A 16543-nucleotide genomic window follows, 5' to 3' on the forward strand; every position below is an offset into this window, starting at 1 on the left:
GCCACCCAGGCTGGCGCCTGTTCCTGGGGCTGCAATGGGGCATCGCCTGGGAAGGACCCATCTGGAAGGGTGGATTTGGGTAGGGAGGAGGCAGAGGAAGGTGTCTGGTGCTTGCTGGGGTTGCTGAAGAGGCAGAGGTCCCTCAGGTGCCCCCATTGAGCAGGGTGTTATCATCACCAGCACCTCGCCAGATGAACTCGCTCCCCCGTTTTGGGAGGAGAGGGGTTAAGCCAAAGCATCCAAGCTAAGCCCTGGCAGGAGGGAGGCTAAAACCTCCAAACAAAGCTGGCAAAGTGGTGGTAAGCTTGTAAAACCTGCGGGAATGTGGGCGCCTTTGGAGGGGGACGAGGTCCTGGATGAGGGATGGGGTCCTGCCTGGCTGCCCCGGGCAGCACCGTGCCTCGCATGCCCAGCCCCGGGTTATTTTCAGAACAATTGGTTGGCTGGGCTTCAAAAATGTCTCGGGTTTGTTTTTGGAGGAGACCAAAATCTGCAAGCCGTCAGCACGAGACGAGCGTGGCGGGGTGCCGGAGCGGCCGGCGGGAGCGCGGCTTGGCTGGGGTGGCAGGTCCCGTGCCAGGGCAGAGCTGGGCTGGACGGGGCCCCATGCACAACGGTGCAGCAACCATCCCAGGGCTGCAAACCACTTCTCTCCAGGAGCCCCGGGAAGGGGAAACCATGAGGCAGCGTGTGCCCAAGCCCCCCCAGGAGGGAACCGGCGCCCTGGGGCTGGGAAGGGGATGGCTGTTGGGCGTACGGAGGTGGCAGATAGTGAATTATTTGAATCCCACATTTGCCATCCACTTTTCGGTGAAGCTTTTCCAGGAAGGCAGCCCAGGCCCCGCTCCAGCCTCTCGGGTGCCACCCAAGGTGGACGTGCGGGTCGTGCCTGGCCTCCCACCCTCTCTCCAAACCCTTTCCTTTGCACCCAGTGCGTGCCGGCGGGTGAACCCCAGCTCCCCTGCCCAGCCTCTGCCACCCCATTTTTATTGATTCCCGGCTTATATGAAAGGAGCGGAGAGGGCAAGGATTGATTCTGGGCAAATACTGTAAAGGCATCTACAGTCGCAGCCAGGGAGGACCCGGGTCGTTGTAATTATCATAGTTAAAGTATAACCTAACGAACATGCCACCTCTGGCCCCTGCGCTCCCCGTTGCCTCCGAACGCCGGCGTGGGTGGGCAGAGGTCCCCGAGGGGTGCGTGTCCTGGCCCCGGCGTGCCGGGGGTCGGTGCGTGACTTCCTCGCCCCCCGGAGAGCCGAATTCGGCAGCCGGCGCTGGCATTAACTGCGCTGGGCTTTGCTGGCTGCACCGCTGGCAGAGGTGCACGTGCAGCATCCCCGGCGCAGCTGCCTGCTTTCCGACCGCTGGCTGCTCTTCCCTAGGAATCCCGTGGTGCTGCGGAGCTGGAGAGCCCCTGGGAGCTGTGTCCCGGCAGCCCCCCAGCCCTCGGCACACAGCTGCGGTGAGCTGGGGGAGCGGGGTGCTTGGGGAGGTGGTGATGGGGTTTGGCTTATGGTGGAGGAGAAGCAGCAGGTCTCGTATCACTCATGAAAACATGTGGAGTCCCACCTTGGGATGGAGGTGTGCATCTCCCTTGGCATGGGGCTCCCTGGGGATGAAATCTGCCATCTCCTGATGGAGCCGTGGGGTGGAAGAGCTGTGGTCGGAGCTGCTGGGGATGCTAAAGCTGACAGCAGCGCGTGGCTTCTCTTCCAGCATCCCTGAGACACCATGATCCCCAGCTCAGCCCCCTGGGGCTGCTGCCTGCTCGTGCTGCTCTGCCTTCTCCCCTGCCCACGCGTCTGGGCCGGCCGGGACACCGCGGGACCGGCGCTCTCCGCAGCCTCCTTCCTTCAGGATCTCCTCCAGCGATATGGTGAGAGCGAAACCCTCAGCCTGAAGCAGCTCAAGGCCCTGCTGAACCGCCTGGACGTGGGAGTGGGGCACGCCAACGCCTCCCAGTCGCCGCAGCAGCGCGTGAACCTCTCCCGGGTAAGGCAGGGGCTCTGCAGACCCCCAAAGCCCCTTTGCAGAGCTGCGGGAATCTCAAGGCACGTGCTCGTCTCTCCTCTCCCTCAGTGCTTCAGCTCCGTTGAGCTTTTCGCCATCCACAACCTGAGCGAGGGCTCTGCCGTGGGGCACGGCGAGTTCAAGGAGTTTTGCCCCACCATCCTGCAGCAGCTGGAGTCGGGGGCGTGCGCCTCAGAGAACCTGGAAAATGAGGAAAACGAGCAGACGGAGGAGAGCAGACCCAGCTCGGCCGAAGGTGAGTGCGGAACCAGCAGGCACGAGCACTGCCCAGCCCTGGGCATGGAGCTTGGGGACATGAGGCACCCCGGGACCTGTGGGACAGCCAGTTCCCGTTCCCAGCTCCAGGGCACAGGCAGAGATGAGAGGAGGCAGCTTCCCACGGCAGCCAGGAGTCCTGACGGATTTTCCTCGGCGTGGTTTGTGCCGTGGGCTCACAGCATGTTTTTGCCCCTGATTGCACACACTCCAGGTCAGAGCTGTGCCTGCAGCACGGCTCTCCGGGATAGCTGGATGATGGGGACCTTGTCAGTCCCCGTGGGTGGGAGGGGGTAGCCCCACTGGCCTCCAGCCACTGGCAGATGCTAAATAAAATTCCAGACATCCAAGTCCCGAGGATGCCCAAGGTCTTGGATCAGCTGCCCTGGCTCTTCCCACACCGCAAAGCCAGGGCTGGCTTGGGAAAGCCTCTTCCAAGTAACCCAGTGGCTTCGTTTCCACCTGCCCTGCAACGAAACTGACGGTTTGTGTCCTAGTTGAAGTGTCCAGAGCAAAGGGAGAGACGCTCCGGTGCGGCAAGGGGGCGTAGACCCGGAGCCAGCCTTTTCCACCTGCCCGGATCCGGGGTCTTGGGGTTCTCCCCATCTCCCCGCGCCGAGAGCCTCGGTAATGTCTGGCCCTCGTTTCTTCTCGTTCCGCAGTGTGGGGCTTTGGTTTTCTCAGTGTGTCGATGATTAACGTGGCCTCCCTGCTCGGAGTCTTCATCGTACCGTGTACCGAGAAGGCCTTTTTCAGCCGGGTCCTCACGTTTTTCATCGCGCTCTCCATCGGCACGCTGCTCTCTAACGCGCTCTTCCAGCTCATCCCAGAGGTGCGGTAGAAAGTCCCTGCCTCTCTCCCGTCTCCGAGGGCAGCTCTCCGGGCACCCTCTCTGCCTCCACCCTGCCGAATCGAACCGATCCCTCCATCACCCGAGGCTGAGGGCTTGTCTCAGGGGCTCCGCAGGGCTTTTCTCACTCCTCCGAGCACCAGGAAACCCTCTGGAGCGTGCAGGCAGCATGGGGAGGCTGCGTCCTCCAGCCCTGCCGGGTTCTTCCAATGCTGCTGGCCAGGTCTGAGGTCCAGGAAGGTGCTGGGAGAAGCTGGTCGCTCCTGCTCCGTGGGCTGCATCTGCTTCGCAAGGGAGTTTGTCCCTCGGAGGGAGGGATGTGCTCAGCCCTGCTCCGTGCAGAGCTGCCCAGCTCCGAGGCTGCTGAGATGTGGCAGCGCAAGTGGCATAAGCCGGATGGAAAGACCTGCGAGGACGAGGAATTACCGGTGTGAAAGCACAGAGAACAGCCCGGAGAAGCACCAGCTCCCTCTCGAGTCAGCCAACTTTTACAAATGTTTTAATTGCCTTTTTTTTTTTTTTTTTTGCCCCCTTGATTTACAAGGCTGGTGTTCCCACAAGGATTTAGGCTTATGTGAGGTTTCCTGGTGCTCTGATGGGACCGACAGATGTATTGCAAATTAATTGTGTTGTAATTGCACAGTTCTGGAGTTGAATAAATCCACCCACGCGCTCTCAGACTGGACACCTTCGAAACACGTGTGCTTCCTGGGCACCCCTGGTCCAGGCAGCTTCACAGAGCCCTTGTGGCTCCTGGGTGGATGATCACCTGGATCCGAGCTCTTGCACATCCAGCTTTAAAACTCATCATTTTAAGGTGCAGCCTCTCCTCTGAGCAGGGCACCCTTTGCTGCTCACCGGGTTTTGCTCTCAGGCAGCGTGTTGGCAGGGGGATGTTTTTTTCAAGGCTCCTTTTCAACTCCAGAACTGCAACTTTTATTTGCCAAACATAAAAACCAAGCGCCTATATTTCCTGCTCTGCCAGGAACTGAAATGCTGCACGTATGCTCCACCCTCGCCATCAGTCGGAGCATCCCAGCCTGGCTTGCAGGGACTGGCTGCATGTCTCCGGGCTGCAGGACGAGGATGGAGCGTACGAGATGCTCGGGGGGACCCTGGTGCTCTGTGGCACTGGAACAGCCGCCCAGTGTCCTGTGGGGCTCGGGGAGCAGAGCTGGGGTGCTGGCTCTGAAAAGAGCCTGGCTGCCAAAACTCAGCTCCAGCCCAGTGCTAAAAGAGCTGCTTGCTCCGAGGGAGGCTCCTCTCCTGGTTGTTTGGTGTGAGCCCCGCAGCGGGGTATCCCTCCAACCCTTCCCAAAGAGCTCTTTCCAAAGCCACTCAGCACCAGGTTTGCCCTCTTGAACCAATGCCTGATGAACAAGCAATCACTAATGAATGTCCTCTTCTTCTCTCTCCCCTCCTCTCCCTCCCTCCCTCCCCTCTCCTTCCTTTCGGCGTGAATTCCTTCCCCTTCCCTCCCTTTCTCCGTGTTGATCTCCTTTCCCTCCGAAAACCTCCCCTCGTCCGATTCCCCCGGGGTGGGTTTGGCACGCACGCCGCAGTCTGGGGTTACGGTTTCCTCTGCGTGACCGTCATCTCCCTCTGCTCGCTGGTGGGAGCCAGCGTGGTGCCCTTCATGAAGAAGACCTTTTACAAGCGGCTGCTCCTCTACTTCATAGCTCTGGCGATTGGAACTCTCTACTCCAACGCCCTCTTCCAGCTCATTCCCGAGGTAGGGTGAGGACGGTCGGGTCTGTCCTTTTCTCTCTCTCGGGGGCTGTTTGTCTCACTCTGGGCACTCGCTGGCTGGAGAAGGGGAAAAGCGGCGTCGGAGGGGAGCCGAGAGCGAGGTACGGAGGCTGGGAGCCCTTCGGGATCGCGGTCGGAGCTGGCGTTTCACACCCTCTTTGGAAGGGAATCGCTCCAGGGAGACCTCCGGTCTGCTTCAAGCAGAGAAATGCTGGTTTATTTGCCCTCGTGCCGAGACAGCAGAGGCTTTCTAAGCCTGCTTGTAGCATCCCCAGTGCAGGGTGGTGGATCCAACACCTTGGCTTGGCTGGGGGAGTGAGGGAGATGAAAGGTGCACGAAGGCATTTTCTGAGCTCGCCCCAAAGCAGCTGCTGCTGAGAGAGAGGGCAGAAAGCGGCAGTGTTGCCCCAGAGGTGCCAGGGGCAAAGGCAGACGAAGGATGCTGCCGGAGACTGTTCCTCAGTCCTGTCACTTGTCCCCTTTTGCCCACAGGCGTTTGGATTCAACCCTCAAGAAGATTATTACGTTTCCAAATCCGCCGTGGTGTTTGGGGGCTTCTACCTCTTCTTCTTCACGGAGAAGGTCCTGAAGATGCTCCTGAAGCAGAAGGATGAGGTGAGGCTGAGCAGGGGCTGCTCGGGTGGGAAACGGCAGCGATGGCAGGGGTGGCTGACACCCGTGAATCTCCCCTGTCCCGCAGCATCACCACGGGCACAGCCACTACGGCCCCGAGGCTCTGCCGTCCAAGAAGGACCAGGAGGAGGGGGTCACCGAGAAGCTGCAGAACGGGGACCTGGACCGTATGATCCCACACATAACCAACGAGCTGGAGTGCAAGACCCCGTCCGGGGATGAGAAGGTTGTGATGGGCTCCCTCTCTGTCCAGGTTAGTGCCTCCTCCTGTGGAGTTGCAAGTGGGCACGTGGGGGAAAAAAACCTGCCTGGCAAAGAAAACCAGCAGTTTTGAAGCCTATTGCACCTCCTGGATAAAATCCTCCATGGGTGGTGGAAAGCAAACGGCTCGGATCAAGCCCTGTGTGGATTTAATGCATGGAGGGGGTGGGTTTCTCCAGCCAGTGGAGGGAGCGGTGACCCTCCCCTAGACCGGCTGGGTGCTGAGCCCCCACCATGGGGTGCTGTGGCAGGACCTGCAGGCCTCCCAGAGCGCGTGTTACTGGCTGAAGGAGGTGCGGTACTCCGACATCGGCACGCTGGCGTGGATGATCACCCTCAGCGACGGCCTCCACAACTTCATCGACGGGTTGGCCATCGGGGCCTCCTTCACCGTCTCCGTCTTCCAAGGGATCAGCACCTCCGTGGCCATCCTCTGCGAGGAGTTCCCGCACGAGCTGGGTACGTGAGTCCTCGGGGAAAGGTGCTGCGAGGCTCTTTAAGGCTCGCCCCGCCGCGTTCCTGGTCCTTCCCGTTGTTTCTCCAGAGAAAAGCAAACGTGGGGTGGAATAAACAGTAATGATGGGGGGGGAAGGCAAGGCTGAACACTACACTGAGTAATCACAGCTCTAAAAATAACGAGGTAATATGATGTCTGAGATTTAAATTTAGATGGAGACATCTGAAGAAAAAAACCAAACCCAACACCTCGTTGGTTTGGGAGGGGGGAAGGTGGGCAGTGGTTTGGTTTGAGTGTCCGAATTTACGCGTGGGCAGGGCCAGGAGCTGGCACGTGGGCAGCGCTCGGCGCCAGCGGGCACAGGGAGCCCATGCTTGCTTGACCTCCTGCAAAAGCAGGCGCTGAACACGAGCACCTCGGTGCTGTCCTGGTGCTGCTGCTGCCCGCCCGGTGACAGCCCTCCACCTTCCTCATCCTCCTCGTCCTCTTCTCCCGCAGGGGACTTTGTCATCCTGCTGAACGCCGGGATGACCATCCGCCAAGCGCTCTTCTTCAACTTCATCTCCGCCTGTTGCTGCTACGTGGGCTTGGCCTTTGGCATCCTGGCTGGCAGCCACTTCTCTGCCAACTGGATCTTCGCCCTGGCCGGAGGGATGTTTCTGTACATCGCGCTGGCTGACATGGTAAATACGGAGCCCAGCGAGCTGCCGGCTGCGCGGGCAGGACCTTGCCAGGGTTGGCTTTTTTTGCCCGGCTAGAGGAAGAGCTCCAGCTCTTCCTCGCTCTGGAGGCGAGGCAGGCGTGGGGAGCAGAGGGGAACGTTCGCTCTGTCCCCCTCGCAAATGCAGATGCTATCAGCAGTAGCTGGTGTTCGTCTCCGGTGGCACGGAGCCCCTGTGCCGGGTGGGGAATACTTGCCAGGGCCGTGGCACGGGGTGGGAAGCAGCGGGGAAGGATGGAGCTGCTCCTGATGCTGAGCCCGGCCCCGGCTCTCTCTTCCCTGCAGTTCCCCGAAATGAATGAGGTCAGCCGGGAGGACGAGCAGAACGGCAGCGCGCTGATCACCTTCGCCATCCAGAACGCGGGGCTGCTGACGGGGTTCACCATCATGGTGCTGCTCACCATGTACTCCGGCCAGATCCAGATAGGGTAGGACCAGCCCGACTCGCAGGCCTCTTCCAGTTTTTCCTTTTTTTGAGGGGGGAAAGGGGTTTGTTTTTTGGTTTTTTTTTTTTTCCTTTCTTTCCTTTTCCTGCTGCAAGCGTATGACAGTACCTGTGCGGGCACTGACATCACACTACAGAAGAAGAGACATTGCTTTTAAAGCTATGCCACAGACTTCCTTTTATTTTGGTTTACGGCTGAGGGGAGCTTAATCCCCTCTGCCATAGGACCGAACTGACTGAAGCATCCCTTTCCAGTGTTGTATCCCTTCTCTCCTCACGTCTCCTGGGAGGGACAGAGTTGGGAGACAGGAGCTCCATTAGCCGTGTTGCTCCCCTCCTTGTGCTTGGAGTGATGCGATGGGACATGACGCTCTCCTGACCTCTTTGAGGGAGGATGTGTGATGGGGACAGATCAGGACAGACCCTTCTCGGGGAATTACTTACCAGCCAGTCCTTGGAGCTGTGCTCTCCGAGCACAGAGGGCTGCCGAGGAAGAGGGAGGCTCGAGGAGCACGGCTGATGACTCGAGCATCATCCTTGCCATCTTCAGAAGCGTGTCTCTGGAGCCGCGTCTGGTTTTGCTCCCATTCTGTCCCAGACGATGCCCTGGGAAGAGCAGCGTGAAGAGGGTTTTTTGGTTTGTTTTTTTGTTTTGGTTTGTTTTTTTTGTTAAAGCACATTCTGGGCGCCAGCGCTCAGAGCAGAGGACACCTCATGCGGGTCGGACTGACACACGGGCTGCGTGGGGCAGCGGCTGGAAGGCGGCCAGCAGGATGCTCTTACCTCGCTCAAGTCCCTGCTGCTGTACGGGACAGGGGGCAAAACCCCTTCTTCCACAAGATCAGTGCGGTGATGCTGGCAAGAAGGGCACGAGAGCAGCATGGGGCAAGGGCAGAGCCAGGATGGTGAGCCCCGTGCCCGGCCACAGGCTCCCCAGCCAGGGATCGGTCCGTACACTGTGACCAAACTCATGCCGACACCTGGGAACAGACTGGTTTTTCAACACTGATGCTGCTGAGGTTCAGGGTGGGGTGAAAGGGGGGGTTGTTTTTAAAACAAACAAACAAACAAACAAAATAGACTGTGAACCTCTTTGGGTTGTGTGTTTCCAGCCTTAGGGAGTAGCCACAGAAGGGTGTTACAGGCACTTCACAGCTCTGCTTCTGGGCTGGCTTTCCCCAGATTCACTAGGTGAATTAATTTATTATCATATTGATAATGTCACCCACCCCACCTGTGTTGCTTGAGGTTCCCTTGCACCCCCTTTTTCCCTCAAACCTTGTCCTGCGCCCAGGGGCGGTGAGTTTGTGGCCACGCTGGTAAGTGGGGGGTGATGTAGGCAGTTTACCCTCGTGGGTATGGTGCTGGATTGGGATGAAGGAGTGGTGTGGCCGGCTTTGAGACGTGCTTCGGTGTCTGCGCCGGGGATGGCTTGTCACTGAGCGTCTTCCGTCGATCCCTGCCTGTGCAGGTGGCCGTGAGCTGTGTGTGACGGGGTCACGGCCATCCTGACACCTCGGCTTGGTGCTGCTCGGCACCGGGGGCTGGAGCTGAGGCTCCCCACGCCTTCCCTTCCACCCATGTTGGAAAGCAAAGCGGAGGATGTGCCGCGTGTTCTTCATGCCCATCACAAGAGAGACGGGAACCTCAGCCCGGGGCAGTCTCAGCACCGTCCAGTAGCATCGTCCCCTGGTTTGGTCGTTGGCTGCCAGTACCTCACTGTAGTTCCTAATTTGCTTTAGGTACCAGCTGGATGACATTCCTCTTAGGCTCGTAACAGTCGTCCCTGAGTCCCTAGGTCTCTGCCTGTTGAAATGTGGCACTGCCGGTATCCTCATGGATCAGCGGCTCTGCTCTCGGTGGTTTCGGCTAGGCCAGGCATTGACTTGGTCCCCTTGGCACCCAGAAGGCTGTTGGCTTTATCCTGCACCCAGGGGGTTAAATATCCATGTGTTGAGGAGCAGGGAGCCTTCTTGGGAGCACCCTTCAACCCAGAGGTACCACGCGGTCGGTCCTTGGGCCACTTGCTGCCGTTTCCGATGCCTTCAAGGAGAGACGGGCTGTGCTGTTCGCCGTGCGGTGTCTCCTCTTCATGTGGATGGTCCCTCTTCCCTCTGCAGCTGGTCCGTGGGACAGAGCCACCTCAGAGCAGCGTGGTCTGTCTTGGCTCGGGCACCCAGCCACCTCTGCAGCACCTCCCAGTCCTTACCCATGCTCTGGGTTGCTGCTGGTTTTCCGTAGTCAGGAGGAAACTGGAACTGGAAACTCCCTTTCCCTGCAGCCCTGTCTGACCGACTTGATGTGGAAAAACTCGAGTCCTTTGAATGGCATATGTGCCCTCTCTTCTCTCCCAAGGAAATAATTGGAAAATACCGTATCGCTGGCAGCTCTCCACGGGGCAGAGGGCAGCCACGGCACTGCCAGGGCGAAGCCGTGGCTGGCAGGAGCGGTTCAGCGGTGCACACGGATGGAAAAGCCTCTGTGGTGGAGGGGAAGAGGGGGAAATCTTTCTGCCTGTCTCCTGGGGACTGCGGCTGGGAGGTGCTCTGCGTCCTCGAGAGCTGGGATCGTGGCAAAGACTGACGCGTGGCTTCCTCGGAGCCAGCACGGGCCCCTTGGCACACGGCGGGCATCGCCAGTCCGTTGTCTTCTCGTGTCAAGTTTAACCCTGTTTCTTGCCAACTGAGTCGACTTTGAGAATCCCAGAGATTTGGGATGAGGGAGGTGGTGAAAGCCCACGGAAGAAACAAGGGTCCGTGCAGAGAGGGACCCTCCCTCTGCCCAAGGACTGGTGGGAGAGAGGTCCCTCCCGGCCCTGGCTCGGGCAGGCTGGTACCCGCCGTCAGGGAAGGGATGGGGCAGGTGGGAGGATGAGGAGGGACAGTGACCCAAATCAAGCTCGTGAATGGATTTCCATCCGTGTTTCCCTTCCCGTGTCCGGTTCGAAGCTCAAGTTCCATCTAGGTACTTCAATAACTCAGGTGTTGTAAGAGATACGCGGTGAAACAAAGAACATAACTTATGTCATGTGAATTGTAAAGTTATTTGTAAAATTCCATAAATAAAATATATTCTGTAATGACGGAGGGCTGCAGGTGTGCTCCAGCAGCGGAATCCTCCCCGTGGCCAGAACTGGTTGGAGGGTGAAGGGGTGGGAGCTCTGTCGGATCAGGATTTTTCCAAGGGGAAGGGTTGAGCTGGGCTGGAAGGGCTGGGTGATGCAATCCTGCTTTTCCAGCCCTGATTTCCAGGGCTGTGCAGTGCGGCACGCCTGACGGAAGATGGCACTGACATCCCCCCCCCAGCCCCCCCACCCGCCCACGTGGCACAGCCCTCCAGGAGTTGCCTTGAGAGTCAAAAAGCCCTTTTTAATTTTGCAATGTTTTATTTAGAATGTATTTCCAAGCATCGATGTCTGGCTGGGGGGAGGCTGAGGTTTCGGAGGAGGTCTGCGGGATGTTATATTCCTCTCCAGCTCACACGAGGGAGCCTGACTGGGAGCAGCGTTGTTTGTGTCCTTGCTTCTCCACTCTGCAGTAGGGGAAAGAAGAAAAAAAAAAAAAAAAGCATACTTTGCTTTTCTACTTTGCTTTTTTTTGCCTTTTTATATACCATTACCCTCAAGCTGCCAGCTCTGAGCGGCAAGCACAATTTTTAGCAACCTCCTTGCAGCTAAAGAAAACAAATCTTGAATTTCTGTGGTGGTTTTTAAAAACAAACGCCATTCCGAGGAAAAAAGGCCGCAGCATGCGTCTGACACGCTCTCCCTCCTCAGCACTGGCTCATTGTTCCAGGGGGGCTGTCAGGCTGCCGTGCTCCTGGCCGATGCCTCAAGGCTTCAGGTGGGCTCTTTTTTTTTGCTGCAAAATCCTCCTGTTTTGGTGAACGCCTGTGGGCTCAGTCACCCGCCTCAGCTGGAAGGTTGAACCCATCAGGCCATGCTGGCGGGGGCCACCCGCGGCCCTCAGACACACTCCAGCCCTTCTTGCTGTTTGCAGCGGGAGTGTCAACGCTTGCCAGTGCTGCTCCACACGCCGCCAGCTCTCGGGCTGCGTGAACGGCCTCATTTCCCAATCCCTGCTGCCAGAAGCGTGGCGTGGAGGTTTATTTTACCTGCTATGTCTTCGCCCTCCTCAGCCAGGTCGGGGGGGGGGGCGCGGCGGGGAGGCCACGGCAGGGAGGATGCTAAGGGGTGCGGCGGGTTCATGGAGGGAAGGGGCATCGCGGCCTTCTCCTCGCGGGCCTCCCGCCATGTTGCCCCCCCCCCGTCGCCTAGCAACGCCCCCTTCCCCTCCAAGATGGCGGCAGGAAGGGGCCGGGGAGCGCCCACGTGACGCCGTGCGCAGGCGCGGAGGGGCGGGGCGGGCGCGGCGCGGCGCCTGCGCAGTAGCCGCGCGGGCGGGAGGTGGGGGGGGGGCGGAGAGGGAGGAGGGCGGTGTGGCGGCGGGGGAGGGGGCAGCGGAGCGCCGCCGAGCCGCCGCCGGGGCACCCAGCGGATCCCCAGCCCGCCGCCGGGGCCCGCTCAGCCGCCGGGAGCCCCCCGCGGCCCCCTCCTCGGCAGGGGAGCGGGGGAGGGGCCCGCTGCGGGGCCGCCGGCACCGCCACCATGTCCGGGCGCGGCCACAACAAGCTGCCGACCACCGAGCGCATCGTCAAGGGTGAGGGGCCGGGGGCGGCGAGGGCGCCCCCTGCTTGCGCGGGAGGCGCTGGGGAGGTGGGGGGAACCCCCTGGCGTGGAGGGGGGGCGGGCGCTGGGGTAGCCCTGGCCGGGGAGGGGATGCCCGGCGCGGCGGGCGGGCTGTGCTGGAGGGGCACCCCCTGGAGGAGAGCCTGGGAGGGGGGGGGCACCGCTCGTCTAGCGGAAATATCCGCGGAGCAGCCTGGGGGGCACCTTTGGTCTCGAGGGGAACGTCTGTGTACCTGCCCGCCCCCCCCCCCGCCCCTTCTCTGGTGCAGTGCAAGGATGGGGGGTGCGATGCGGGGGTCTTGCGGTGGGGGTGATGGGCCCCCCAACCCCGTGGGGCTGCGGGCACACGAGTAGTGGGAGGGCACTGCCAGGCAGGTGGTAACAGGAGGGGGATGGCATCCCTGCCCTGCTTGGAGGGGGGGATCCCCATCCTGGGGAGAGCCCAGCTCCCGGGGGAGGGCAGGGGCGGTGGGCTCGGAGGGGAGAGGTGCCAGCCCAGGGGGGCAGCCGAGGCAGGTCCTCGCCCTCCCCACTCTGCTTGGGGTGGGAGCGGGGCGCTGGGCTGGCCCTGCTTTGCATCACCCCCTGCGGATTGGGGTGGGGTGGTGAGACCCCCCCCTACCCCCCCCAGCCCTCATTCTGGCAGCTCCCTGCCTTCGTCTTGCCTCCCCCAAATCCCTGTCCGCTCTTCCGATGCCCCGAGGCGGGTGCCAGCTGGCCCCTTCCTCGGGACCCGTTATAGTAGGTACTATTTTTGAAAGAGCAGAAGACACCGAAGCGGTTAACGAGGAGAGAAATACGTTAGCTGAGAAACTCCTGGATCAGGAGGAGGCTGGTGTGATGCACATTTCGCTGCCCTAATTGATCCGGTGCCATTATCGTACCCACGCACCGGGGAGCATCCGCTGCGCGCCTTTGCCCGCTTAAACTTTTGCTCGGCGCCCACCGCTGCCATCGCCGAGGGGCACCCAGCTGTCAGCGTTACACAATCGCCCGGTTATTAAAGCTGCTCGCCCGCACGGCTCGAATCGTCGCAGGCGGCCGCGCTGCCCCGAGCCGGCGGATGAAAGGAGCAGTTTCCCAGGAATGGTTATGATATTCCGGGTACGGCGGTGCGCCCGCCGGAGAGATGCACGCGGCCATCGCTGCCTTCTCCGGACGGGTTCAAGTGATTTTTTTAGCCCGTCATGTGGCCGATCACATGTCGAGATGTTAATAACCGTGGCCTCAAACGACGGGAAGGTGGACGAGGGTGGCAGCCTGGACTTTGAGGCCCCTCGGGCTCCGTTAGCGCGGCGCTGCGCTGCCCGCGGGCGCGTTTTCCGGTGTGCCGCTCGGAATCAGGCTGGAGGGGTCGTAGATTTGGGGGACCCAGGGGCTTCCCCAGAGCCGGGCGTGTTGGTCGGTGATTTGTAGGTCCGCAGGCAGCCCGAGAGGCCGGGGCGAACCGTAAATCTCCCGCTAAATCCCAGGCAGCTGCGTGTGTTTAGGTTGGCCTTGTTCAGGGAAGGTAATGTCAATGCAGCCATTATGATTCAGCTGAGTCGTCCGTACCGGCACGCTGTCCCTGCTGCTTGGGCTTCCAGATCCCGGGAAACCCGATCAGCAATCCTACCGACGGTACCGACGCTGCTCGGGGGCTTGAAAACCACGCTGCATCCAGGCGGCCTGCGCCAATTTGGGTAATTAGTCCGTAGCCAGGTGGGCTGGAGGCTCGTGGCGTTGGCCGGAGCCCGCTCGCTCCGGGAACTCGTCACGGAGAGCGTTTGATTTCCCCCAGGTACGCTGATCCGAGCGCCTCTGGAAATCTGGGGAGGAACAGTGTCTGCCGTGGCTGTGATTATTGTTTAAAGGTGATGACATTGTTCGCGGTTATTAATAATTTAAACCTGAGGATAAAAGCTAATTTTGTTCAATTGGAAGTGCCTACAGTTAAGTAGGATGTAGAATTTTAACTGTGTTTAACCTATATATTTACATCTCTGGAGCCCTGCAGAAGCGTTAACTGTAATTACGTTTAGTCAGGAGAAACACAGTGTTTCAATTTCCCTCAGTTTTGTGCTTAAACTCGCACCCGGGTAACTTCGTTATTAAAATCTCTAATTTTGGCGTACGTCAAGAGTCGCTTTTTAGTAGCCCGGTTCTAGCAGCAAACCAATGGCTGGTGTTAACCGGGATCATTAATGTGCAAACTCGGTGCTCTCCTGAGAGCGCTCGGGATGGTTTTGCTGGAAATCTGAGGCGGGTTCTCTGCGTTAGCCCAAAGATAGGCTTGAATTAACTGGTGGATCCACAGCCTGTGAAATCCACGTTTGGCAGGCGGGTGGGCACGATGCTTTGGGCTACTGCAGTGCCTCTGAAGCATGGGTTGGATGCTCGAGCTCAGGTCTCGGGCATGGTGGGTGTCTTCCCCCTGCCAAACTCCATGAAAACAACCCTGCTTTGTTCCACCTCCAGCGAATAACGCCCGCGAGGTGTGACGTCCTCAGGGAAGCGACGCGGAGGGAAGCGTAGCTGTTTGCTACGAGGATCCTTTCCAAAGCCACCTGAGCGTGGCTGAACGGTGGAAAGCAACCCAGCTTACTGTGTTTGCAGTTGCATCCGTGAAAAATTCCTTAAAAAAAAACAGCGGATTGGGATTTAGACACCTGGCTGAGCCAGAGCGAATAATCTAGAGCGATTTTTCTGGATGCGTCCGTTAGTAAAGTGTTGCACCGTTAGAAAGCTGGTGGAGGAGGAGGTAGGATCTGGTGCCTGATCCACGTGCTGTTGCGTGGTGCCCGTGCTGTGTTTTGTGAAGTACCCCTGGGTTTCTGCTTTTCCTTAGCTGGGCAGACTGAGCCATGGTCAGCGGGTTGGTAATTGAGGAGCTGTGCCGCGGTGATAAAGCTGGGACCAGTGCTGAGACTACATAGCTAAAGGTGTCCTGTGAACAAGTGGGTTTTCCAAGTTTGTGCTTCGCAGTCCTCTCATAAGCACTTGGGCTTTTCCAGGCACCTTTCTGCATATCTAAGTGGGTTTTTTCCCAACTGGAAGACATTTAAAGTGTGTGTGTGGGGATGTAAGACCTATCAGCTCTCTGGTTCGTGGCGTGGACCTCCCAGATATGTTGTAGATCATCTGTTTAATACCTAGTTAAGGTTTCTGGGAGTGAAGGAACGGCGGGGCCATCTGAGCACACTTGCCCAAGCAGTATCTCGTACCACGTGCGTGTTCAGCTCGGGTGAAGTCACGCTCGAACAGAAACCACCCAACAAGCTGCTCCTCTCCTCTCTGCGCAGCGAGCCTGTGCCTTTGTAGCACAGCAGAGATGCTGCTGGAGGCATGGAGTCCAATCCCGTGGGATTTGTTCAGCAAGGCTCCCGGTGCCTTTAGCAGAAGCCGTGCCTCTGGGGAGCCAAAAAGCAGCATCAGATCAATAGATGCCATCTTCAGAGGCTTTGGAGAGCTTCCCCCGCGCTGCTGCCAAGTGGATAGGGTTCAGAGGGTGTGCTAGTTCATCTTGCTGGCTGAAGACACTGTCAGTTTATGAAAAATGTGTAGCTTTCTTCCCACCTTGTTTTTAATATTAACTACTACTCTTGAAATGCAGTGGGATGGTTGAGCATTGGGCTTTCCCTGGTGGCGGTAGGTTGGGAGATGTGCAGAATTTTTATAACGGAGCGCGCCGATACAAAAGTCCAAGTAGCTTTGCAATCACACACAAAGCAAAGGAAGGCTTAGGCAGATCTTAAACACAAGGGAAATTGTGGTTGTTGAAAAGAAGAAATATGTAGTACCATCTCCGTGATTGCTGTTTGTTTCATGTGTGTCTTCTGTAATGCTTTGGTTGGTTTGTCTTGTTTAGCGTTGCTGTTTTGTAGCTAATAAGGAATACTTGGGGGGAAAGAAGAGCTGTGAAAACAGCTAAAAATGGACATAAAGGCCAAGGTGCATGCTCTCAGACCTCAGGCGCGCCGGAGGAAAAGTGCAAATACCATCAGAGTCAAGATGCGGTGGTGGGATCTCGAAAAAGCAAGTTGCGTCATAGTACAGCAACTTGTCTGGACAGAGCTCAAGAAGGTCTTGAGTGTGGATAGCCCTTAAAGCATGAACCCCGTAGGACCTCTCTAAATTACTTGGGAATCTGGTGTTTTGGGGGGGTCTTTCTTGCAGGAAGGATGCTCCGTTATTGGCACTAGGAAGAGGGGCCGGTTTCTGGCCGCGCTGAGACTGGGCGTTGCAGAATTGGTGCTGATTTTGCCAGATCATGTGGCTCTTCATCCAAAAATGAATCAGAAGTCAAATGCGGCGCTAAGTGGCACTTCTGCAAACGTCCTCTGACATGCTTCATGTAGCCCTCATCTGCTCCAAATAAGCAGTGGATCCCTTTTTTTGTGTATGAAACTTCCCAGAGCCAGGTCTTGCTGTAGGATGTCACCAAGATGCTCTGCTGCCGTCCTGATGGACAG

At 58.5% G+C, this 16543-nt stretch overlaps 2 protein-coding genes across 6 annotated transcripts in view; both read left to right on the plus strand.

Moving 5' to 3' along the window:
* The first annotated feature begins 1734 nt into the window (after positions 1-1734).
* Positions 1735-7392, plus strand: SLC39A14 (solute carrier family 39 member 14). 2 transcript variants are annotated; one of them, XM_086628107.1, is made up of 8 exons: positions 1735-1995; positions 2083-2269; positions 2952-3121; positions 5381-5503; positions 5589-5774; positions 6034-6241; positions 6738-6922; positions 7246-7392. In XM_086628107.1, exons 1-8 carry the CDS (start codon positions 1735-1737, stop codon positions 7390-7392), a joined length of 1467 nt encoding a protein of 488 aa, XP_086484233.1. The 2 variants fall into 2 exon arrangements, with proteins under 2 accessions (XP_086484233.1, XP_086484232.1); XM_086628106.1 differs by lacking the exon at positions 2952-3121 and adding an exon at positions 4702-4871.
* Positions 7393-12010: 4618 nt separating this feature from the next.
* The window catches only part of PPP3CC (protein phosphatase 3 catalytic subunit gamma), a 34608-nt gene continuing 30075 nt past the window's right edge, over positions 12011-16543 (plus strand). For all 4 annotated transcript variants that reach the window (XM_086628074.1, XM_086628073.1, XM_086628075.1 and 1 more), the window contains exon 1: positions 12011-12063. In XM_086628074.1, coding sequence (XP_086484200.1) covers positions 12012-12063 — 52 coding nt within the window. In that variant the 5' untranslated portion in view covers position 12011. The remainder of the gene's footprint in view (positions 12064-16543) is intronic.

This window comes from Tauraco erythrolophus, chromosome 29 (assembly GCF_009769465.1).
Source record: "Tauraco erythrolophus isolate bTauEry1 chromosome 29, bTauEry1.pri, whole genome shotgun sequence".
NCBI classification, from domain to species: Eukaryota; Metazoa; Chordata; class Aves; order Musophagiformes; family Musophagidae; genus Tauraco; species Tauraco erythrolophus.